General features: G+C 42.2%; 4 protein-coding genes across 9 annotated transcripts in view; 3 read left to right on the forward strand and 1 right to left on the reverse strand.

Moving 5' to 3' along the window:
* The first annotated feature begins 638 nt into the window (after window positions 1-638).
* Window positions 639-1,287, forward strand: LOC6617730. Its single transcript, XM_002042006.2, has one exon. The coding sequence runs from the start codon at window positions 679-681 to the stop codon at window positions 1,225-1,227; it is 549 nt and encodes a 182-aa protein (XP_002042042.2). The 5' UTR covers window positions 639-678; the 3' UTR covers window positions 1,228-1,287.
* Window positions 1,288-5,559: 4,272 nt separating this feature from the next.
* Window positions 5,560-5,951, reverse strand: LOC116800231. The gene has a single exon (XM_032714116.1). It carries the CDS (start codon window positions 5,877-5,879, stop codon window positions 5,664-5,666), a length of 216 nt encoding a protein of 71 aa, XP_032570007.1. The 5' UTR covers window positions 5,880-5,951; the 3' UTR covers window positions 5,560-5,663.
* A 191-nt stretch (window positions 5,952-6,142) lies between these two features.
* Window positions 6,143-26,237, forward strand: part of LOC6617731 (CUGBP Elav-like family member 2) — a 53,043-nt gene continuing 32,948 nt past the window's right edge. Inside the window, exons 1-5 of one of the 6 annotated variants that reach the window (XM_032714108.1) lie at window positions 6,143-6,449; window positions 13,586-14,700; window positions 19,806-20,026; window positions 21,377-21,459; window positions 24,423-24,471. In XM_032714108.1, the coding sequence (XP_032569999.1) occupies window positions 13,877-14,700; window positions 19,806-20,026; window positions 21,377-21,459; window positions 24,423-24,471 (1,177 nt within the window). In that variant the 5' untranslated portion in view covers window positions 6,143-6,449; window positions 13,586-13,876. Of the gene's footprint in view, window positions 6,450-9,494; window positions 10,240-13,585; window positions 14,701-19,805; window positions 20,027-21,376; window positions 21,460-24,422; window positions 24,472-26,237 lie in introns of those variants that run through there. The other 5 variants (XM_032714110.1, XM_032714109.1, XM_032714107.1 and 2 more) reach the window with 5 other exon arrangements.
* On the forward strand, window positions 17,938-19,677 carry LOC116800230 (ribokinase). The gene is made up of 2 exons (XM_032714115.1): window positions 17,938-18,389; window positions 18,443-19,677. Exons 1-2 carry the CDS (start codon window positions 18,331-18,333, stop codon window positions 19,665-19,667), a joined length of 1,284 nt encoding a protein of 427 aa, XP_032570006.1. The 5' UTR covers window positions 17,938-18,330; the 3' UTR covers window positions 19,668-19,677.

Below are 26,237 nucleotides of genomic sequence, written 5' to 3' on the forward strand. Positions count from 1 at the left end.
CCAAACCCACTCCATTTCCATGCCCCATGCCACCAGTTCTTTCCGCTGTTGCTTACATTGTCACAGTTGCCGCTTTTCTTCGCATGCGAAGTTGGGTCTGCTCTGGGCCGAGTTCTGGGCCCGGCTTAATGTTTTTGCATTTCATTCGCATACCCCAGCTGCACCACCCCTTTCAATATTTGCTTTACAATTTCCCAGCAGTAAAAGACTTTGCTGCATTTGTTTAATTGCCTGAGAAGAAATCATTGAAAGGTACTAGATGGAGCTTTCAGCACCACGTGGCATTTTATTTTAGAGTTTGGATTAGATACTTACCCAATTGAAACCAATTTGTTCAAAAAAAAAAAAAAACTAATAAGTTATGTATTTTAGACGTTCGAAACAATGTAATTTTTCGTACGACACAACCTTCAAATATTATTCTTGAAGTGGGTTAACTGATAACTAAGAAACACAACACTAAATTCTTGGCAGGTCGTAAATACACAACGTACTAACGCAACCCATTAAATGAAATTATGCTGTGACCTCGATAAATCACTCATCTTTCACCTTGCCTACATTCATTTAGTACTATACTAACTGCCAGTTAGACATAATTCATGATTATCGGTACCAACAACCAGCTTTATAAAGCCACAGATCCGTGAATTTGCAAGCAGTTGACTGAAAGTAGTCATGGCAATCATTGTATTGGCAGCAATTTTGGTATTATCTCAGGGGATCCAAGGCCAGGATAATATATCCTTGGATCCACTAGAGAAGCTTAATGATGTCGTCACATCTCGTCTAAAAGAGCGCCTTGAAGCAGCCACACCTGCTGATTTTCCTGGCCAATATAAAAGACTTGAACAAGCTGCTGATCTTCCGCTTTTCCAACTGGATGAAAAAATAATGGCATATAATGAGCTCAATCTTCTCCAGCGGGCGGACATCTCCTCGGGTTCAACTAGCGAGCCAGTGATCCGGAATGGAACCTCTTCCGAGGATGGACCAGCATTGCGACAGGGTACATACACCCCGTTCGAAAAGCAAATCCTTAGACTCCTTAGGAGGCTTGGCATCTACGATAGCTTCACTGTTCGCGTATTCAAGGCAATCTTCAGCGATGAAGAGCAGCTAAAAAAGCTTAAAAAGAAGCTGGACGAGTTGGGAAAGAAGGATAAGGACACGGACAAGGATAACGACAAGGATTTATTGTGGGCCCATATCATCGATTTGTTTTAATCCTTGTACATCTATGTATTTCCATTCTATGGCCTAAATAAAGAATAATATTGCAGCATATTCATTATGGTTTATTAATTCGCCTTATATAGATCATCATTCTACTTAGCCGATTCTATTGTATCTTTTCTTTCGTAAGGCCTAAATACAAGAGTATTTATTTTTATGTAGATACACTTTGTTAATATATACACACTCCAATCCATCATCCGCATAAACTTATTTTTCCGTCAGGTGTAATCTCAGTGCGCTCTCAAATTATGCAATTAAATAGTGAAACATTTTGGGCGCAAACTTTGCCTACCTACATTTTTAGTTTTTTTTTTTTTGCCAGAAAACTCACTCAACACTCACTTAGCAGCATGAATAAAATTAAACTCACGGCGCAAGTTTTATTTTTGGCAGCAACAAAAACTGCGAAAATTGTAAGAAACGAAAAAAAGTCGAAACATACGAAACTTATAGCAAGTTGGGAATATTTCGAATACTGAATGAATTTTGCACATATTTCAAACTTGATTCCTTTTTCCCCCATATCCCCCACACCCCCCCTCTTCTCACGTTGGAAAAGTTTGCGTGGCAAGGCAAGTTTTTCCCCGTTCAGTTGTTGTTGGTGTTAATGTTTCACTTCTCAATTCTACTTTTAATTTCTGGCAAAGAGGAGCGCTGCAAAAAAAAGGCTAGGAATAAAATACTTTGATGGTAAAGTTGCTTATGGAGCTGCTCCATAAGAAAGCAACTGGGGGGGAATGTGTGTCAAAATTAATTAATTTCATGATTTAAGCACGAAAACTTTACCAAGGCAGTTTTTCCCATTGAAAACACTGCACCGGGCTGCGGGTTAAGTGGTGCTAATGTTGGCCCATTGACCGCTGGCACTCCACCAACAAAGGGAGCCCACACCCAGTGGAAAACTTGGAGCTAAACCGAAATAGACCAACTCCCTGCTAAAAACTAAACAGGTCACGTGGCTGGCCTGCAAAGTATTTCCCCAGCCAGCGAACCCCTTCAAAACTTTGCCACCTCTTTCGGTCAAAAGTTGGAGTCCCCAAAAAACTGGACTACCGAACAGTTGTTACCAGCACTTAGAGAAACATGATTATAGAAATAGTTCAACAAAGAAATCATAAGTATCTAAAAAGTTCATGAATTACAAAAGAAAAAAAAAACATACTTTAGAATTAGCTGAAATACCTTATGCTATAAAAATAAGTTAATTGCAATTCCCCCAACAAGTTTCTCTCAGTGCACAGCTAATGCTCTTGCATTTCTGGCTTCTGCTGTAGGTGTGAACATTTATTTCAACAGCATTTCTCTGATTAGAGCTCCTTCAGCCGCCACACTCCTCCTCCAATCTTGATTGGCAAAGTTCAGTTTTGGGTTTTCATTTCCATTTGGCTTTGCCCGCAACCCGCTCCGGGAAACTGCTGTGGAAATCCTTTCGGCTGCTTATCGTTTTTGCATTCATTTGTTTTCAATTGTAATTAATCTTGGCCAGAAAAGTTTTCTTTTGACATTTTGTGGCTCCTAGGGTGCTCCTTGACTTCGGCCTTAGTTTGCCAGGCATCTGTATTGTCCTGGCCAAGTTGCTCTTGTTGTTGCTGCTTTTTTGGGACTGGGTGGCGATGGCAACAACATGTTACTGTCACAATTAAAATAAACTTTCTTTACTAATTGAAAAGTGTCAAGTATAATTTCTTTAAAGCTGCCCAAAAAAGGAAAGTTTCTTGTGGCGAATTCGATGACTTGTAACCTTACTATGGCCATGAAATTAATTGGTGAAAATCTGTTTTTAATATTAAAGTTTCCTTCTTCTGCATAGGACTTCTAAAAGGCTGTTTAAAACATTTGCATTTATTTTAAGATTACTCCAATACACATTTCGACCTGCTTAAATAATTACATTGTAAGCCAAATTTTTATTTGGAAAATAAATTTATAAGCCTGCTTGCTAAGCAGTAAGTAAATTATGTTATGAATAACTTATATTAGACAGTTCAATAATATCTTTAATTATATAGGCCAACCTCAAGGCTGCCTAATCAAGCAATTATAAATACCTGAGTTTATTTAAGTCTTACGCAATTTTTGCTTGCGGCACCAGAGCGATAATCCGAGATTAACAACTAAAGCAGAGGAGTTTAAAGATATTTTGCATTGCATTAATTGAAATTTTTGCCACATCAAAGGGCATGAAAAAGCCGCAAAAACATGGAAACCCGCTCAAACCAGTGCATTTCCCGCACCGCCAGAAGCCAAAGAGATTTTCCCCACAAAGCGGCAACCGCAGGAGAACTAATTACACTAAAGTGTCAAGTAAGAGAGAGTGAGCCAAAGTGCAGGAAAAGTGCTCGAAGTAGGGAAAAGTTTGCTGTCGAAGCCAGCCAGCCATAAGTAATGCCGAACTTTGATATAATAATTTATAAGAATATTTGCAAATTCCAATAGCGGCAGGCAAAAATATTTTCGCCCGAAAGTATGCAATCGCAAATGCACTCGCAGCTGGTCGACACTGAGCTACAAAAGTATGCAGCAAGGGCGATAACACAAATCCACTGAAGTGGGGGGCTTAGCTGGGGGAAAACGAAACTTTTGCCTGGCGAGAGAAAACTTAATCCCAGACCCCGGAGCCCAAAGTCAAGCAAACAAACAAATGCCTGGCGTTCGGAGTTGAATTTGGGGGAGTTCTGGCTGCTGGCTGAATCCCGGTTTCTTAAGCCGCCATTCATCAGTTTCGACTGGCCAAGTATTTAAGCCATTTTCTCTAATGAATGCGGTCGCGCATTTTTAAGCGCCCACAAAACTATCCAAGGTTTGAGTTGGTGGTGGTTTTCGTGGCTGCTCACGAAAGTTTGCCAAAGAAAAGTTCACAACTTATTCGAAACACGTGCAAAATTATGCTGGCCGCCTTCGGATTTGCATACCCTGTGCACTGCGTTTTGGTTGGGTCCATTAGAAAATGGATTTTAATGTTGAATACAAGTTTGGTAAGCACAACAAATAAGAATACATTTCAGGGAAATCGGCAAGAATGTCCTTTGAATGGATATGATTTAAAATGTGAAACAAAAATATTGTTTTGTGATTTTTAATAAATATGTTTTAAAGTGACAATGAATTAATCCAAGATACTTACATAGTCATAACCTTTCTTAGCTTCTAAGTTTCTCCCTTCCCCTTGCGTTTATAATTATTTGACCAAAAAGCCAAAAAATTAGGGAGTAAATATAATAAGTAAGGCCAACAGCTATTTTTTCTGTTTTCCCAATTTTCAGCCTCTTAAATATTCGAAAAGTCCCCTTCCCTTACCTGCAAGTAAAATTGCAATAAAAAGTAGATTATGGAACTCACAGCCATTGACATTAAACGCCAGGCGAGTGCCTTGAATAATTAGCGATGTCATTTAATTTTAGCCTTTTTCGCACCGCTAACCATGCCAATGTCTGTGCGATAAAATAAGACCTTTTGTTCTGATTTATAGGTATAGATAGAAATAAAAAGAGGGAATGAACTTGACAATGTTGCGAGATGAATGATCGACGAAAAACAAGCGGAAAATCTCCAAGATCTGTGTGGAAAAAAACTTAACATGGAGAAAAATTATTTTAATTATTTTCACCTAGTTTATTTAAGTGCATTTAAATTTGTAAAATTGTATTATAAAGTTGAATTTCTAAAAGTCATATATTGGCACTCTCTATGAAAAATAGCGCAGCTATCTCAGCTCGATTAGTTTATAGAGTGCAATCCAAATGGGTCATATCCACAACCATTAATCCCCCGAGCAATATTCAAATTGTTCGAGCAGCGCAGCCAAATTAGATTGCCACCCACTTGAGTGTCTACTTATAGAGCCTGTCAAACTAACGGCCAAACTAATCCGCCTGACAAAATGTCACGGAAAAATAAAAATAATAGCAGGAAACTCACCTAGCTGGCTGGCAGGCATTGTGGGACCATCGGTGGCAATTGGGAAAACACGTAAATAACAGAAGAACAGATGTTCTATTATGGTTTTGTTTGGTTCTGCTCGGACAGCTCGTAAAAGCAGCAAATCGATCGGAGAAGCCAAGAGATGCGGCTCTTCACTCTGATTTTCCGATGACGCCCACTCATCGACGCTTTTCCTCTCAGTGCGGTGGACACTTGCCGACAGTTTTCCTCCCCCCACAAACTTTTGGATGTACTAAACAGAGCATCAAGTGCAGCGAGAGCTGAGCGCCAAATTAATTTGTGTTTTGATTTAAATTATGGTCAACACAAGCAGTTTTCACAAACAGCGGCAACCTGAACATCACCGCCGGCAAATTCAATTAAATACTGAACAGAAGATACATAGAACATGCATAAGTTTTATTCGTCGAAATATTATTTATACTTATAATTTATATTCCGGAATAAATAACGACGGGTCCGCTGGGCGGCTCCATGGACTGTCAAGTCGATCGGCGCGGATCGCCCGGCAGTGCCATCTTGAACGTTCCGCCAGCCAAACGCGAGAAAATCGCGCGCATCGTCGTCGCCGCTACGTCGTCGCCGCCCACTCGCATTTTCACGTTTACACGCCCGAAAAGAAAAGCACACACGGATATAAAGTGCAATATATATAAAATAATATTTTTGTGGCCCAGTGCAGTTTTTTTGGAAATCATGTCACTTGCGGTGCCAGCTCAAAAGTGTGGAAATTCTAGCCATAGCGCGTAAGGAAGTGCAGTTAAAGTGCCAACTGATCTCGAAATAGAAAAGAAATTAAAAATTTATTTGGTAAAAAATTAAACCATTCAAAAAACAACAAAGTTACTCAATATAAACAGAAAATGAAACAAAACACATAAAATGTACCTACGACTCTAAATATGTCATAAAATCCACGTTAGTTTCCAAGTGCTGTTGATTTGCCTTGGCCATTGTTTGTTGATTGTATCTGCAGCGCATCGTGTGCGTATCTGTATCTTTATCTGCGAGCTGTGTTTCCGCGAGTGCGTTCGGTATGCCGCATCCAAGAGAGATTTGACCTCGCACTTCACCCATCAAGTGAATTCATTTGTCGTTCAACTCGCGCGATCCGCGGTCTGCTCCTCGTCATCATCGGTCATGTGTCTTCTGGGATCTTGAATCTTGGATCTGCGCTAAACACAATCACCCGGCCAATTTGTCACACAAAAGAATCGTTCTAGTCCACGGAAGTTTCCCCCACATCACTACATCCAATTGCCATCGAAGTAAGTGAGTTACTTAAGTTAAAAGCCCAAAGAAATTCCAGCTGATCTCTTCGGGATACTCTGCCGGTCGCATTCAATATTTATTGCTCCCGAATGTCCAACATGTGGGCCATATTGCAACAGAAATAGCCGGCATTGAAATGAATTTGGCAAAATCAGACAACAAAAAAAATCAGAAAATAGATTGTAGAAAATCGGGATGAGCATAGATTGCTAAGAGAGCCATTCAAAAATAAGCAATGGAAAGTATTATTAATTAATTTTTTGGACAAACTTTCGGTCTGTGTTGTGTTCGACAGCTCCGTTTCATTAACATCGCTATAAATAGGCAAGTGGTCCATAAATCTCGAGCGTCCAATGCAAATAACAAGAAATAGACTTAAGTTATGGCTCGCGAATCGCTTGTTTATATTGCGATGCCGTTGACAATTTTTATTTGTTTAGAGGTGAGATGGACTAAATTTATGCAGATGCCGATGGCGATGCCCGATCCCGATCCCGAATCCAATATCCAATTAGCAGACACAGGCACACACAGATGACCCCAAAAACTAAAGCAATTTGTCAGGGTTTCGGGATTGGTTTGGGGCTACCATTTGCCGTATTCGTATACGGTTTTGTCATTACGGTCAATAATTACCGCAAGCATGTCAACCGAAATTATTGCCCAGATAGATTTTCCAACCCCGTTTGCCACACTTCCACTTCGGTTTAAGTGTCCGGCCATGTGTTGCAGTCAAACCGCAAGGACTCCCCGGCTCCGGCATTTTCCTCCTGGCCTGCCCGCTCTGCCGGAAATAATTACTCAGCTTGCTTTTCTTTCGAGTGGAGGGCCACGACGAAGCGGGCGGGTCGGACGTGGGCCAACTTTCCCCACATTTAATTTATATTATTTGTGCTTCCTTTTGTCTGCCTTGGCCGGCGACCCAGCTCTCCACCTGCGTTCACCTGGCTTTATTAGTAGCTCACTGTCCGTCTGTCGGTCTGTCTTTCGGTCTGGTTGGTTGGTCGACCCCTCCTCGACCGCCCTTTCAGCTGACCCAGGACTACGGCCATGTCCTGGCTGCTGCTGTTGTCGTTATTCAACCACTAAACTGTGTTTTGGCTTTTGTTGGATTTTCAACCGCATTCCTGTGGCTTCTTCAACTTCGATTTTCCAGTTGAGTTTCTAATAATATTATTGGAATTGAAGGGTTCTCACAGCCAGCACAAAGACCGAGCTCTGAATTTAGGGTAAGAGTATTGCGTTTCATATTTCGAGCCGACAATCGACTTCAGTTCCGAAATGCTTCGGCGTAAATTATTAAATAACGTTTTCCGCTTACCAACACGCTTTTCCGCAGACATACCAAAGTCTGTCCGAGGACCTCGCCGAAACGTGGCTATAACCATTGGTCAAATTCAATTCAATATTGATCGCTGTTCGGGGCAGGCGAAACAGAAGGGCCACATAAGAAGGACACGAAAATCGAGTGGCAAAAACAAAAAGGGTTACCACTCGCCATACATGAACACTCTTAAAAAAGGGGTGTTTGTTAACAAACAAATAATATTTAAATTCTAAGAAGTATTTGGTTAAGTAGTATTTTTAGGTATCTGTGTAGAGTAATGTGTATCAAAAGATAGTTTTACTACTTTTCTGATATGTTTTCCTCAGTGTAAAAGAGCAGGGCATGTAGCTAAAGTAACTATCCATCTATGAATAGACCAACGTATATCATGGTATTCAATGGCGGACCTTTTATGGCGGCCATTCTTCACTAGCGCCCACTGTACCTGTAAATCTATGGGAGCAGACGTGACCCACTGTATGTGTCGCAACTCGTGAGTTGTGGCTAGGTTTTTTGGATGGTTATGGGGGCAAATGGCATCGGGAGGCAGTGCGGAGTAATTGCTCGAGATAAGAATCTCAGATTAGATAAATCGGTAAACAGTTAGGTACAGACGCTAGCTCCCGATAAGCAGCAGATTGGAATCAGAACATTTTGGTATACCGCATTAATTTATATTTGGCCTACAGTTACTGTGACTATGCTACTTTATATGTTATATGCCATTAGGAATATCCGTGTATCTATATATAAGTAACTCTATTTCTATAAGAGAAGTAAATTGCACACTATCTTTAAACTATTTATGTTCGCCTTAATAGAATTATTTACTAATCTATCGTGGGAGTTCTATTACTATTTCGTACAATTGTCAAATTCTTCAAAAGCTTTGCACGCAATTCTTATCAGCTGATAGTTGGCGGAGGAGGAATTTGTGAATGGAGGTCTGATAGCCTTGATTTAATCAAAACAATTGATTTTTATTAATGTAATGTATTTTGTATCTGTATCTCAGGACTTCCGCTTAATTAGTAAACCTATAAATAGAACCATGTTATAACTCAGCCCATGAATAGATAATTGCATTTTCGATTTTTTCAATTTCGATTGGTTCGAAACCAATTGTACCCCTCACCAAAACCCCATAATTATAGCCCTTTCAGGGGTGAGGGGGATGGCAACAGCGAGTGAGAGGGAGATAGCGCGAGACATAGGCCGTATGTAAAGTGACACACATTTACCACTAAACAGTCGCTTATTATAATTTGATGGCACAATGACAAACAAACCCACAAAACCGAGCTTTCCTTCACCGACACGTATCGATTATTTACCGCTTCTATATAGGATATATATATGGTGGGTATATAGACCGACCGACCGACCGACCGGCGAGAGAGTCGACGTCGATGTTATGGCCACGGCTGAGAACGGCTGTCCGGTCACATGACCCCACAAGTCACCCACTCGAAACTCATCGATACTTTGGCTTTGGCTTTGGCTTTGGCTACGTGGCAAGCTCATTGGTCTCCATTTTCTCCGTTTTCCCCCAGGCAGCACTGGTATTTGTGTAATGGCCCTGCAGACACACGGACACACGGACTGATGGACAGACAAACGGACAAACGGACAGACGGGGAGACGGACCCGGAGCGAGGATATATCCGTACATATAAATTCAGAGCGGCCACTCGCATGAGTTTAGTTTATATTTATGAGCATTATAGTGCGGATATATGGAGCGCGAAGTCGAGAGTTCGAAAGTAATTGCAGCGACTACCGCCTGCACTCCTTTGTGATACTTTCCCGGGACTCGATTCGTTTTCGCACTCGCATTTGTTGTCGACGCCATACATTTTGGATTTTGGTAGCCAAATGCTTGCACTGATTAAGCCCGGTCATCCGTCAGATGGCACTTCCCCCCTGCCCCGCAGTCGTCGATGCACTCGATAAGATAGTCAATTAAAGAGCTCGACAACCTGTACTAGCCGCGGCGATAGGTAACTCGACTCGGTAGCAGGAGAACGTCGCTCCGGCCGGAGCAAATGTTGTTCCAGAGAAAACAGTAAAGCGTGAGAGAGAAAGGCAGAGTGAAATTTACTTACCTGACGGCAATCAGCGGGCAATTATGCGATAAGCTCTTATCAGACTGCAGATAACACTTTTCCGCGCGAGAGGCGGCTGAGAATTATGAAATCGGAATCGGAATTTCGGCTGCGTTAGTTGTACTCCGTTGGCGTCTACGTGCGGTTGTCACCTCCGTTGAATTCGATCAGTGCAGATCGCGAGTGCTTTTGAGTGATTTACCTGATTGATTTACCTGATATCTGCAGTTAAACGCCCTTGATATCTGCCCCAGATAAGGCCATTGTGGCATAAGGTGTGATCAAATTCGATATAGAAACTGGCTCAAAATCAAATGTACCTGCCAGGAACTTAAAACAATTTTTTATTTCTATGTAAGTATTCAACGCTCAAAGGAAAACAAACTCGTGACACATTTTAAAGTATCATTTTGTGAACTATGTGGTTTTTACACATATTAGTTAAAATAAATTCAGGAAAGTGCGCAGTTGAACTATAATTTAGCGCAAATATTGGCTTAGCTCCTAATCCCAGTAGTGATACACAATTCTAGTTCATATATAAAATCCTCTTATCTTCACCTGTCTCTCCGTAATTTCAACTGGATTAGTCATACTTCTGCAGAAACTTAGACACTATCTGAAGTTTGACTGCACTAAAGATAAAGACCTGTTCATCCACGGTCTTCCAACTCCAGTTACTCGGATATAAAGGTACACCATATTGTCTCCAAAAAGCAGGGGAAAAAAGCAAAACCACAATAAAGCAAACGTATAAAACTCGAGAGATAAGATAAGGAAACTCGCTCAACAAGTGAATGGGGGAACTCTGGGAGGGTCGGATTGTGAATCGGCCATATGGGGATGTGTGAACGAGACATGTGTTGGTACTCACTACATAAAGTGCGTGTACCTACTACTACAGCTACAGCTGCAGCTATAGCTACAGTTCACAATGCAGCCATGGACAAGTGACATCTTTACGAAATGTCAACTGTCAGAATGGCAAGACGCTGACAGAGAAAACACCGAGAATCGGGGTCAAAGTGTCCCAGGGACCAAGAGCACGACCAAGACTCCGTAGCCAACATTTGCATACAATGGCCAAAGTTTGATTATCTCTCGGTTCCGATGGGTGGAGCATGGGTGGGATGTGGATGGTTATGGTGATGGTTTGCCCAGCTCAAAGGCAGCTGTGCAAAATATTGTCACTAAAGTTAATTAAAAAACAGCCAGGGGCCCACTAACACCCACACACCCACACGGATTGGAATCTGGTTTAATAAAAATGCCAAAGGGTGCCCAGGGGTTGGGGTTTTGCTTTGGGGTTGGAGCACGGGGGTTGGGGATTGGGCCCTGCCTTTGGGGGTAGCTCTCTGTCAACGCTGCGTGGGCAAACAAAAGCAAATAAATAGAAAAGAGATACTCAATAATCAATAGATAAATAAAATTACAAGGTGACAGCAGCAGCATGGAGGACGGCACAGCTGGTTGCCTCCCCCACCGATCTGCTGCTATATATATGTACGTATGGCTATATCCCCTGGCTCTATGTGCGTTAAAGCTACGAGAAGCAACAGCGACGATAACTGCTCATAATGCAGCAGTCAGGCTAATCGCGTGCAGCCTTAGCTCGACCGGCTAATACCCTGTATGATTAATTAGTAATAAATTAGAAGTAGGTTCCTGAACTGATTTCTTTTCTCACATTTGACTTTTAAAGCAGTTGCAACTTTTAAGCTTTACCAACTTTCAAGTTTTAACTTAAAGTTTGAGCACTACATTTCCATATACTTACTTTACATGATCCCTTAAAGTTTTAAATCCCATTTGGTAACTTGGAAAAGTTTGATAATACAGCCAAAATGTCCCCCAAATATCGCATACCCTGACTCCAGCGACTTTGGCGTCGAGGTTGCTGTCGTCGACATCGTTTGATGGCGCTGGGATAAGCGCGTGGCAAGAATCCGCAGGAGCCAGGCGATGGGCGGTGTGGGCGTGGCTGAGGCAGAATCAGGAGCAGGAGCACGCCGCTGGCGAACCGATGACTGCCTTCCTAACACGCTTGCCTCAGCTCGGGGGCAAATTGTGGGGGATGCAACAAGCGCCCCATGGCACGACAGCGATGCGGATGCGGATGATGACGACGACAGTTGCCACAGCCCGGCCAAGAGGAGCGGACGGAGCCAAAAAATAAAACAAAGCGCCTGAGCGCGCTGCGAAAATAAATAAGCGGGCAACGTAAATAGACGAGCGCCAAAATATGCAAGCGTTGAAATTTATTAAAAAATAATAGAAAAACCGTCGAATTCTGTCGCGATTATCCGAAGGACGAGAGCAACTCCGTCCATGGTGTGGGTGGACTTAAAGTGTGTGCCTTAAGTGAATGCTAAATTTTGGCCAAAAAGGATGTTGCATTGAAAGTTGTCAGTCTTGAATAACTGACGGGTTATTCGATGAGGTATACAAGGGAATTATTTAAGGTAATTCAATCTTTAATACAAGATTGTTGTAGGTACTCAACATATATCACCCGTAGCCTTTAACATCCTTAAGTTGTTTAAAGTATCTGCTGAAGATGGTACCCATTCAAGTTATTCAGAGAACTGTTTTTTAACAAAAGTATGTAATTTGTGACACCCGTAAATAACTAGAAAATCGCTCCAGTTGACAGTTTAAATTTGGCCTTTAATGCAGCTGTTCGGACCGTAAAGCAATAAGGCCAAGCGTAATAGCTTTCCTTGCCAGTGCACCATGTGTACATATATGCTTTTCCGCCAAAACTACCCACCAACCCGTCTATATCCACAGATATCTACAGAATCGGTATATATGCAGGCGCGTTAATTAAGGCGCCCATGCCTGTGGCCAGTCAAGTGCGACAACAAATAATTTGATTTCAATTTAACTAATTAGCTGGAGCCTTCAACATTATGCGGCCAACTGAGCCCTCGCTCTTCAGCATGTGAGCACTCGACATGCTTATCTGTTTAGCGGCAGATGCCAACAACTACACAGAGAAAAATAGTTGAGCACACTCTGTATAGATTGAAATCACTCTAGTGAAATTCAACTTCACATCATTTCAGTTATTAAAATGAAGATGAGATTAAAGTGCAAGTGTTTCACACGTATAAACTTGAATTTCCCCAACTTCCGTCTTAGTTATTCTCAGTGTACTTGCATCGGTGTGCATCTGAATGCCAGAGTGTGTGTGTGTGTGTAGTGAGGTACTCTGGTGTGCACATCAAAGCGGGCACTTGAATGCAGACAGTCGAGTGGCCGAAGTACTGTGGTCAGTCTGTCAGTCAATATGCTTTCCATTCAAATGCGCTTAGCTATGCAGTTTGGCTCCGTGGGCGGTGGGATTAGTTAGAGTGGGCGTGGCGTGGGTACCAAGAGCGGCCATTTTGATTGCGGTTTTCAGTGTGGATACTTAAAATATTAATAAATATTAGCAAGTGCTGCTCATTTTCCAGAAATTTATCACAATTTTTCCATTTCAAGTGACAATTGAAATAAATTGCATTGGGCTTTAATCAAACTTTAAAGGCTTTTGTATGTTATACATTTCAAACATGGGTAATTCTATTTTTTTGATCCGTAAATGTATAGGGTTTCCATTTGTCTTTTAAGCTCAAGCCTTCCCCAATAATGAAACATAAAACGACTTGTGCATGTCTTTTAATCGGCAACCACTTTGTTCTCTATTTAATTACAGTTGAAACTCCAGGCCAACCCTCTATAAAAGTTAAAAAACAAAAAGCGTAAACGCAGAGGCTAATTGTGAAAGCGAAAATAAAAACACTGTGATAAAGAAGGCATAAACAAAGGGGGACAGAACTAAACACAGAAAGAGGACCCTCCTGCCGGCAGCAAAATAATATAAAATTTTAATAAAACTAAAACCCGAAGCAAATTAAAAAGCAAGCGACGCCAAATGCGGCACTAAAAGTAATTAGCGACAGGAGCTGCAGGAGTTGGCAATAAAAACAAAGCAGAGGTGTAATAAATGATGTTGCAATCCTTGAGTCTGCACGCGGATAAACTGAGCGGCAATTCACCAGCAGCAGCAGCAGCAGCAGCAGCAACTGGAGCAGCAGCAGCAACAACAGAGGCAACAGCAGCAGCATCCGCAGCAACAGCAACAACAACAATGCTTGCAACGGCACCTGTTGCCCATGTTGCTAATGGCAACAACAGCAATTCAAGTGCCGGCAGCAGCAGCAGCAACAGCAGCAGCAACAACCACAGCCTCTACAGCAATAACAATTTAAATACAGGCAACAATAGCCAGCAACAGCAGCAACAGCAGCAGCAACATCCGCAGATACTGCCGGTCAAGTACGAGTATTTAGAGAATCTAACGAGCTCGGGCGCAACTTCAGGTGCCATTGCAGCGACAACAACTTTCACGGGAGCTGCGAAAAGTTTCCATCCCTATTTGCGGCCCACCGGCAGTGGCAACAACAGCAACATCGCAGCATTATCTACAACAACGGCAGCAACAGCGGCTAAAATGTCGACAACATTGTTTGAGACACTCTTGCACAACCAAATAAATTCCAGCCCAATAGCACTGCCAGCAGCAACGGCAATCGCAGCAATATCTGCAGCGGCAACAGCAGCAACAGCAGCAGCAGCAGCAACACCAGGCACCGCAGCAACCGCAGCAGCTGCAGCTGCAGCAGCAGCAGCATCAGCAGCACCGTCAACGCAGCTGAATTCCAGCATTAATTCCAGAACTTCATTAGGCGACCAGGGTGGTGCAATTGTTGTTGTTACCCCCGCACCACCCGTTGCTGCACCACCACCACCAACCGGCGGCCCAAATCGGTGAGTACACCTCCATCCCCAAACCACCACCCCTCGTGTTCGAATCCGAATTCCTGCCTCTGTTTTTTTTTTCTTTTTGCATCATTGCTGGCTAATGACTGCTAATTACACTCAAATGATTTGATGCTGCAGCGGGTAATTCTGCGCGGAAAATCGTGGAAAATGCAGATAGTCGTTTCCATTTTTCTAAGCTCTGCAAAGTATACCATGGTTTATATGCAAACTATGCAGTCTAGTTTAGCATACCATGGATACGTTTTAATAATTGTATTTGGGTATTTACCCAAGATGGGAAAGATGCTGGAGTATGTAACCCCTTTTGTCGTCCTTTTTCCGAAAAGAAGCCCCACCAGCTCATCGCATCGCATCCTCGCCGCTTATCACTTTGCATATTACCTTGCCGTTATGGAGCATTTCAATTTCCTATAGCTTCCCAGGACATCACCTGCCACCATCCTGCCGACAACTTTGGCTATCACATTTCAAATGGTTATTTCTCGGACGTGCGCCACATTTTCTATTTGTGCGCTTCCTTTGCCCGGAAATTATAAAAAATTCCCACCGAATGTTGAATCCATCGGCGGCCCACTTCCCCTCAGCGATATTTAATTAAAATAAGTGACAATGTGCACTGGCCAAGGAAGTAAGGAATGAGGGGGATGAGGAGCGTATAAATTGGGTGGCAGAGTGGGCGGAAGGCCGAGGCTGCCATCAAGTAGCTAATGGTAATTGCCATTGCATTAACGTTATTAATTGGTCAGAGCCATCAAGGCGACAATTTTCACATAGCCCGCGTCATCAGCGATAATGGCGAATGATTATTGACAGGACATTGTAATTATAATATTGTGGCATCTTCATGTTCCCAAGGACGATACTTTCAAGAGGACTCCTAGAATCTATCTATCCGACTTTCTCCACTGTTCTGCACGACCATTAAATAATAAAGCTGAAATGATTAAATTTATGTTGGGTCATTTTTATACGGCCTGTGACCAACGCAGGGAGTCTGCAGCCTTATCCATCCCCCCGACTTCTTGTAAATAAAGTATATATACTTTTTGCGTCCTCTATCTTTCAGCTGTTTGTTTTTGTTGTGACGGGCGCGGCATAACAAACTGCCATCATAAATTAAGTGCCACGTCATGGCCATGTCGCCGCACTGCACAGTGGTTACGAATAAAGTAATAAAATAAAGTCTTAAAAAAGTAGAATGAAAGTACATATATTTTATGATCTGGAGAGATCGATTTTGTAGCTTGATATCCAAACTTTTGCTACCAAATCTGGATTAATTTACTTGAGGACATATCCCTTGCACAGTATTTGTAGATCCAAATGACCTGGTAGCATACTTTCAGACACCTATTTCAATGAGTTCAAGGTATTAAGCTCCATTTTTTGTTGACTCACTGTTCGAGGACATTTGATGTCCTCGACAAGGGCCAAGCTGTTGATTCGCGCATTGGTTCGCGCGATAGCAACATCGTCATCAGCATCATCGTCAAGCTCATTGGCGGCGGAGCTGGAAAACACCTGCTGTCCTGGCCCAAATCCCCATATTCCCATTTGCCGCTGCCACCCACCACCACTCCCTTCGCACTTTGCGACGCACTTCAGCTCCCACCGCAGGCGATTTTCTCATTAGGCCTGGTCGCATTTAAATAGACTGAATTATTAATGCAGAGGCGCAGCCCCGAGAGACCGACGAGGATAACTTCGAAGGAGACTGCGGCGGAGGAGCAGAATGATAGTTAGTTGGAGGCCGGTGCTCGGGGAGCGTTCACCTGATTCCCCGATGGATTCGCGCCTGGCTGAAATAATTGCCTTCGCGACTCCAGGGGCAACACACCTGTCGCTGCTCCTTTTGCCAGAAATCTTTAGTACTTGCTGACTTTTTTTGGTTTTATATTTAGAATTCATTTTTTTTTTTCAAATTTATGGTAACACAAAAGGTGGCTGATGCGTAAATGACTTCCGCTTAGAGATTTATGCTGCAGGCACAGGAATCGCGATGGATTACGTGGGAATCCATCCCTCTTTTTTCCCAAGTGATTCGACGACCCCCTTTTGGCTTATTCACCTGCAGGCAGGCCTGAATTTATCACCTTGACATAGACAATTTGGCTCATCCTCGTTCCGGCTCTAATAGATTAATTTCGTTTTGTCATTCGATGGCCCGCGGCAGTCGCGTCGCTTTTCACGCGGCTTTTCACTGACTGTCGCAGGGTTTTCATCCAGGGAACGGAGGCAGTTCATAACTGGCTAATGGGAGTAAGGGTAGATGGATGGCGCGGCTGCAAGCGCTGGAATTACTTACGCAGGAAATTGGAAAATGAAGAAATTTAAAAGTAAATTGGAAGTAATTTCCTAAATGGCATCGTTTCAGATGACTCCGTGCGATAGCTTGAGTTAATAATGTACCAAAGCAGGGGAGAAGTTTGTCACTCACTTTGCCCAGATATTTATGGCAACTTCAATTGCCAGCCTGAAAGTATGCAATGAAATTGCTTCACATAAAATATATATGCAAATATCTTAAATTATAATGAACAAGAGCGGGCAGTTTTTATTAGATAGTTTTTATACATGTATGTAAATAATTCTCCATAAAATAGTTTAATTAATTCTGCACTCTAAAACACAAAACTTAGCTATTATATCAGCGAGACTTAATGCCAACATACCGCTGTCGCTCAGCGATTTCAACTAACTGGCTTAGCCAATTAAGAGCCGAAATTTATTGGCCAAACTGCTTGACAACTTCTGCTTACGGCAAATCGGTTCCGTAACGGAGACCCCGGCCAAATTGACAGCCAACCAAAAGTCAATTTCGTACACCATCACGAGCACCCAATAAACCCCCATTAGGAGCAAAAACAACATCGGCTGGGAAAATCGGGAAAAAGGGAAAACTTTTTCGGCAGCACACAAAAACCAACTGAAAGTGACCTCAAAGTGGAGCGTTCAATGCGTTCCCAGTCACTCAAGGACCAGCATTCCCGAATCCTCCCCTGAAAACGAAACCTTCATGCTGGAACTCGCAGTCGGAGACTGGTCAACCACAAAACAAAAGTAACAACGTTTACAACTTTTTAGATTAGATTAGTTTGCTAATAACAATTAGTATTTGTATTTTATGCTGTTAGCCAACTCGGCATCAGACAGGGACGGAGAACAAATGGTTCAGCTTGTTGTGTTATCCCCTCTCTTTTTTATGGTCATTAGCAAATGAAGTTAGGAAGCGGAGGAGTTGTTCTCGGCAATACAATATGTTGTCCATGAAAGTTCAATGAAAAAGTTCCTAACTTCCATTTGAGAATTTCTATCACTTTATTTGCCAGTGATGGAAATACATGTTAAAATCGAGAAAGAAACAGTTGGCAAGCTGCTCAGCATAAATGCGAAATTAATTGGCTAAATTTACATGAATCATTTCCCTAGAGGCTTGCTTTTCAGCCACATGAAACTACGTTTATTAAAAATAACATATTGAAGACTATCTTAAAATATCATTCAGATTAAGGTCAAGTGATCTGTATTGTTATATGTCAGAAATGTAGAAATTCCCCCCAACCAAAATCTCTGTTAAGTTTTCTTCAAAATTTGCGGCTTACGCAGCCCTTTCAAATGGGAAAGACGACGCTAGATGTGGTTGTCTTCGGGACGGCAAACATCGAATATATAACGTAAGTTTTGTTTAGGAAAAGAAAATCTGTAATAGGCCAAGTGATTACCTTAGATATGTCCCGGAATTGCCAAAACCCGGTGAACTTGTCGCCGGAACGTACATGGAGACCTGTTTCGGTGGGAAGGGAGCCAATCAGTGTGTAGCAGCTGCCAAATTGGGGGCCTCCACCGTCCTGGTCGCCAAGTTGGGCAAGGATGAATCCGGAGATGACTACCTGAACCACCTGCAACAGCACGAGGTTGATGTCACGCACGTCCAGCAGGTGGAGAACAATCCCACGGGCATGAGTGAAATCGCGGTTTCTGAGAATGGAGATCAGTACAAGATCAACGTGGCTGGCGCGAATGTCTTTCTCACGGCCAAGGATGTGAACCGGGCTAAGAAGTCCTTTCATGATGCGAAGGTGCTTCTCTGCCAACTGGAAACGGATATGAATGCCACCATGTGTGCGTTGCGCCAGTTCAAGGGGATATCCCTGCTCCACATGTCGCCAATGAGAAGAGACATTCCAAATGCCATGATTGGTTTGCCTAGTATTCTGGTTGCGAATCAAGAGGCAGCTGCCAGCCTAACCGATATGGAGGAAGTGACAAACCCTGATCAGGCACGAAAAGCAGCTGAAACTCTTATCGGAAAGGGAGCCAAGAGCGTGATCATTACCATGGGTGAGCAAGGAGCGGTTTACATGTCCAAGAAGAGCAAGGATATGTGCACCCATGTGCCCGCCTCCGATGTGCCGCACTTGGCCGATTCCTCGGGCGCCGGAGATGCCTTTATGGGCAGCTTGGCCTATCACATAGCTCGATTTCCCAAACTGTCCACAGAACATCATATCAGTGCGGCCCACTCCTGCGCCGCCTACTCCATGGGCCGCCGCGGCACTCAGCCAAGTTTTCCGGGCAAGGAAAGCGCTAAAAATGACCTATGCTATTCGACGCCCACCTTTAGTGTCATTCCACCTTCTAGTCCGCAACATGAAGATGGAGCAAAAACGCCACCGCCTTCAATAGTAGCCCCTACGCCCGATGAAGCTCACTCCCAAAAGGAAGCTGAGGAAGAACCGCCAAAACCTGCACCTCCTCCACTGGAGGATAAAATTCTGGAAGCACCTCCACCAAGGGTCTCCGAAGAACCTCCGAAAGTAGTGGAAACCTCCAACGAACCACCAAAGCCCGTTGAGACCACTGATGAACCTCCAAAGCCTGCGGAGACCGCAGATGAAGCTCCTGTGAAACCCGTGGATACTGCTAATGAGCCACCTGCCAATAAAGCATAACATTAAACTATTCGCATAGAAAATATTAAATAAGTAATTAAGTTAATAAGGTTGAGAGGGCAATAGAAAAAGATTGTAGAATTGAAAATAAACGCATCTGCGCAAGTATTAATCTTCAAAATTGTTTCTGCATTGCAGCACCCAAAGTCCCCCGCGTGACTGCTCGGTCAAAATGGAGATCATGGAATCGACCAGCCCGGATTCGATCAAGGATCAGCCGGATGCGGACAATATCAAGATGTTCGTGGGCCAAATACCGAAGACCTGGGACGAGACGAGGCTACGCCAAATGTTCGAGCAGTTCGGACCCGTTCACACGCTGAATGTGCTCCGGGACAAGGTCACATCGATTAGCCGAGGTGAGTTTCACAAGATGGCAGCCCTAGCTCCGGGGCATACAAATGGGCGTATTACTCGGAGGGGTTCAATGAAATTCAACAATGTCCATCCATTCTGGGTCCCCGGGCAGTGCGGATAAGCATCAAGTAATATGATTATGCTGATGGCGAACCCATCAACATTAAAGCCCACATCCCCGAGCACAGGTGTTTGCGGGCAGGAATGCAGTGTTGGGCAAAGTTTTGGCCAGGGTAATTGGCCATAATTGTGCGTGTATAAACGGGAAAAACTTCCACACACTCGCACACACAAACGCACACACAGCGGCAGGATGCAGGACATGAGCATGTTGCTCTGGTTAATTTTTGACTGTATTAGAATAATATGCGCATTTGCTTGCAAACTTTCCTCGAAAGCGAAAAGGTAAATTCCATTATGCATATTTATGGTCTAGAGGGGTTGCTGTTGATCCTGCCCAAAAGTGTGCGTATGGGTGGATTAATCCTCAGAGCAAGGTGTTCGAGCACGGCTAACTCGATGATAACCACCCTTTCCAGGAGTGTGGTTTATGTGGCTCCGAGTCGGAGGAGGATTATAATTTAATCGTTATAATGGAGCAGCGGATAGTTATGTGGGTCAGGCAAAATGGCTAGCGTACGAAGTTGCAGGAAGTTATCGTTGGTAAACCGATTAAAATAAATAAAGCAGGAATATTGTCAAACAAAGAGATAGAAGGTAGGTGTTAGGTAGTACAAAAATGTTGTATAAAATATTAAACACATTTCAGTCTTTATTTAAAGTAAATTTGAATTCAGATAAATACTAAGCAATATACGTTAAATACAATTATAGGGAAAACATTTTAATTACACTCGCGCCATTTACATTAAATACTTATTTTGCAAATTGAGAAAAAAAATCTATATTATATACAGGCAGACCTAAGACCAAGTAAACTTCTAGACTTAGAATCGAAGTAATATATTTTAATCGAATCCTCACACAGTCCGTAGTCCCCATGATTTTTTGTCCACGTCCCATTTGCTCCGCATGGCTTGCATGAAGCGCTCGTCCTGTGTCCAAAATTCTGCATGCCAATATAGAACTATATCTATCTAGATTTAAGACCCGATAAGCCTGTCCCTAGAAGCATTATAAAAGGCTACAAGCAAATAGTTATCGAAATAAGAGCTTAACCTTGTATTGGTCCCAAGTAAATAATACCTAATGCATCCGATTAATATATATATATATATATAGTACAGTTTATATATAATGTTCGTTCTGTATCCATACGTTCTGTGCTACTGTCTATCGACTCGTTTGAGATGTATTCGATTTGTATTCGATTGTTTCATTTTCGTTTGCAGGGTGCTGTTTTGTCACCTACTATACAAGAAAGGCCGCCCTGCGCGCCCAGGACGCGTTGCACAACATCAAGACCTTGGATGGGGTAAGTACCTCCCAACAGCCTACCCCCTACACCCTACACCCACTCACCCACACAGACACACACACTGATTCAACACCCCTATGCCATCTATGTAGCTTTGAGTTCTGCCCGTTTTCCTGTTCTCTGTGTCCATGTATGTGTGCATTTCTTTTCGTATTTGCGTATGTATGTGTGCGCGTGTATGTGCCTTTTCTTCGTAGTTCACATACACACATGTACCCAGTACAGTTACTGTTTGTGCGCCCTTTTGAATAATACAGCTTGAGAAAGTCAACCGCTTGCTACCCGATCGATCGATGACATACTTTCAACGCATGGTTTTCGGGGTCGGGTATCGAAATTGGATGTGCTGGGACATTGGTGGACTATTGGTGTATGGCCAACACAAAATGTAATCATCAGTCAATTAGTGGATTCAATTATTGAGGACAATCTCATTGTTAACGTATTAAATGAAGCGTTCCACGCACAAGCAAACACACTAAGATTGCCGGGCGGATTGGATCACCAGGGGGGCAGGAGGAATGGGAAAGCCACCGAGTGATGTTACCCTGCACAGTGGTTCAATGATTGAAATCGGTGAAAGTGCAGTTGATATCAAAGGACATATGCTATCTAGGCAAATTATTATAAAGCAAAATGTGCCGAGCTAAATTAAAAATTTTATACGAAAATAAAAGGTTATATACATTCAGTAAAAGTCTGTACTTATGTACATGTTTAGAATCATATTACTTAATATATATGTAAATTTAAAGGATACAACCAATTTTCGATTATCTTGCGACCACAGTTGGCACTCGCTCCATCATTTACATATTCAAATCGTTAATGGAAAATCCATATAGGAACGTTCGGCCAGCACTAAAACAAAGACCCCAACTCACACATTCAAGCCAGTGAATTTGGGAGGAGCTGGGCGAAAGGACCTGGCCAAATGGCGCCACGTGTGTAATTGTCAAAATAATGACCACATGTGTGTGTGCGCGTGTGTGTGGGCAAGGTGGATCTTTGTTTGTATAAGTAAGTGCCTGCCTGGCCGTCCAGCTATGTGTGCTTGTGTGGGTATGCATGCTACTGGGTGTGAGTGTGTGAGCATGTCTGATCCTTTAATGCATTTGGCAGGCTGCCCTCAACGTAAGGGACATCGATGTCGACAAGGACGTGGGGGTCCCCGTCAGCTCCGAAGCTACTTAATTTACCTGAAATAATCGATAGGTAAACAGACGTTAAAATGTCCCCATTTCCACATACACACACACACACATGCAGGAAATGGCCAGCTTGTCAACGGCCACAATAAATATTTTGTTTTGAACTGCCCGTTTTCCCTCAATAAACATGTGTGAGTGTTAAGTGTCCAGGGCAAGTGCTGTCCTTTTCCACATTCTTCCTTTTTCTGGCACGTGTGAAAAGATACAGTTGCATGCGTTTCCAAGAAAATAGGGCGTTTCATTTATTCAGAACTTAAAATGAAAAGCCCGCAAGTATGCAATGAAAAAGGAAATAGTTAACCGAAGAGTATTAAAATATTCTTTAAGTGCGCTGTAATAGTTTTTAAAAATCACCTTGCTAAGCTAAATATCTTAAATTTCTTGACATTTTAAGCAAAACGTTTAAGAATCTTAATTTATTTATTTACAGTTTTATGCCTGGTTTGGCAATCAAGTAGTTAGAAGCAAATGAAACTTTTTTTCAGTGTTTTCACAATTTATTTGTGCAATGTGTGCTTGTTTTTTACAAGAACCAACTGCTAACCACAATATTTGGAAAGCTAATTGACAATCAGAGAAAGTCTAAAAATAAACTTTCTGCAAATCGCATTATAGCCTCTATGCCATTAAATTGAAAAGGGTTTTCCACTTAGGATTTGGCCAACACAAACATCCACACTAGCTAGACGGACAGCTAAATGAAATGCCAGAAAAGAGCAACTCAGATTGAGGCAGACGGCCATTTTACTCATTCAACTGTCAATTTTGAATAATAGAGCAGCAAAATGGCGCAACAATAAATGTGGATGGGGCTTCCAAAGGGGGCAAGTCGGTGGCTGGACCAGGACCAAGGACCAACTACCAGAGGCGGTGACATTTCCTCGTAATTTGTGCAAAAACCCGTTGGCTCCCCCCTTCGGTTCGGTTCGGCTCGGTTTTATTTGGTTTGAATGGAGATGCGGGAAGGCCTCAACCCGTAAGCATTTCATTTCAATTTGCTCTGAACATCATTCAGTCATTGAGTCACTTTGTCCGGACTTGGACTTCCACATACCCCCACCCCTTTTTTCGTCCTGCCAATGGGGGAAAAGTTTCCTGCAATTGAAGCTTCATTTTCTAATATCGTTGTAAGTATTATTATTATCATTTCCGCTGCTCGAACTGTTTGAATGAAAAGTTAATTGAAATCAAAGTAATGGCCACTACCGGCTGACTGAATCCAGTATCAAGGACCCAGGACCTTATCAGTTCGCACAACGAATGTAAAATAAATGGGAAATTTGTTAAAAGCTTCTCGCATTGAATTGCATTTTTCAAGTGCTAATGGCCACGTTAATGAAATGGGCTCTCCGGTTCCCTTTAGTTTCTCCCTCTTCTTTTTCTTTCCGTGCTGTTTCATTAGCGATTTTCATTTGCATTTGGCCAAATTCAAATCTAATGAGATTGAACAACACTTCAATAAACTATTGAAGTCATTGTTTGTCTAACAAGGGTGCTGATCTGTAGCTTGTTGAATCCATGGGATCGGGTTAAGCAAAAAAGCACAAATTTAACGTTCTACTTTCAAATTAAATATAAAAACATTGAAAAAAAGTGTTTTTTTTTTTTTTGAAAATTTCCTAAGCTTAGGATTTTGAAAGAGTTGCCGACTTTATAAAAGTTAACACTTTTTGTGCATTCCAATCACACATCCCAAAAATATTACCCAATTTTTTTTAACAATTCCGTTTTTTTCCTTCTCTTTGACAGATGCACCATCCCATTCAGATGAAGCCGGCGGATAGTGAGAACAGAAATGGTAAGTTCCTTTTTAGACATCGATTCCGAGGATATTTGTTCTTCTTCCGTCTCTGTCCCACACTCCTGTCTCTGTCTCCGTTCTGTTGATTGCTAGTTCGTGCTTTTTTTATCAGTGTGCATGAGCCTTTTGGGCTTAATCACAAGCAAGGATAAGAGTTGGTGGGATGGGGTGCCTGTATTTGATTACACAAAACAACACATGGAAAAGAAATTCGAACAGAGAATGCGGCAATGAAAATGAATAATGCTCAAACTGACAGGACGGGTGGATGGAAAAAAGCGGAATGGAGAAGGCTAACTGGCTACAATCGTGTATTAGTTGGATTGTGTGAGACCAATAAATCGATTAGGGTGAGTGCTGAAAAGCAGGGGGGTAACATGGAAGTCTGTCGTTGAAAAAATGCCAGCAAAAGTTGATTCTCCGGCCCAAGAGCGATGAAATATTACTTTTAGGAAAAAATGCCTCAAGCAAAGAGCATTTTGTGCGGCTTGCAGAAAATATTTCTTTCTGGAAATCATAAAATGTTCCGGGTTCTTCAAATGCAACTAAGAAAATATTTAAAATAGTTTTATATTGTGTTTAGATTAGCAAAACCATTATTCCTTTGCTAAGACTTATCCACCTTATGGCAATCCCCAGTTCAAATCACAATATCGTTTCCCACAAACTCGACGGCGACTGTTATTCGTGTCCTTGTTGCCTCTCCTTCTGGCACTCCGCTTATGGGCTGCGTTTCCGTTTCCGCTTTGGCGTGTCTTCCGCAAATGTGTGTTAGTGTAGCCGTGCGTGCATGTGACTTCGGAATTTGCTGTTGTCTTTCGCATGGCTCGAATGCAACGGAAATGTTTAGGGCATCGTTCGCATTCACCTCGATGTCCATCGATTGTTGTTCCTTTTGTGTTTTCCCGTGTTCCCCTTCTTACATAATTGCTTTCCTTTGCTGGTGATTGTGTTCAAGTGGCTGAAGGGCCAACCACCTCGCAGAGAGTAGTTTTCCCCGTATCCACCGCAATTCACGATATATACCCAACTGATCTAAAAGCCATTTGAGCGTATTCTTGTTCCGCTGCTTTTGTTTCTCCTCGATTGCGTCCGATTGCGTCAAGTGTGTACGCGTGACAAAAATAAATCAAAAAATTAAAAATACGTAACACGGACACCATAAAACATTTTATGGTAAATTAACCAAAAATTGGCACCCAGCTGAGCGAGAATCTCGCTCTCAGTTCTCTCTTTTTGTTTTTGCTTTCTGTTTTAACGATTAATAAACGAATTATTAGCAAATGGCTTCACTAAAATTAAGATAAATAGACGAGTGTGCGAATTTTTGAAAAGTGCTCCCGTGTTCGATTAACAATATTAAAAAAATCACTTTGATGGGATTTTGCTATTAGTTTACGGAAATTAATTTGCTAGAACTAGCAAAAGAGAATTCTAAATACCAGAGAAAAATACACTTATTGTAGTATTAAGACAATTACGTGCACTGGCAGAAATTGGTTACCTTAATATATAAAACAAAGTTTAATTTTATTATGAGACTTCAAACCTGTAGGGAAATGTGGAAACAACCCATGCTCTGTACACGTCAACATTTCAATTTTATATATTTTAGCTAGATTATAACATATCAAATATATATGTAAAATCCAAATGTAATTTAAAAAACTTTCTGACAAATCGACGCTATCTTCTTCGCTGAGTGTATTGGCAAAAAAACAAATGCCCAACATTTTCAAATGCCACACAAATTTCCCAAAATG

Source organism: Drosophila sechellia, chromosome 2L (assembly GCF_004382195.2).
Source record: "Drosophila sechellia strain sech25 chromosome 2L, ASM438219v1, whole genome shotgun sequence".
NCBI classification, from domain to species: Eukaryota; Metazoa; Arthropoda; class Insecta; order Diptera; family Drosophilidae; genus Drosophila; species Drosophila sechellia.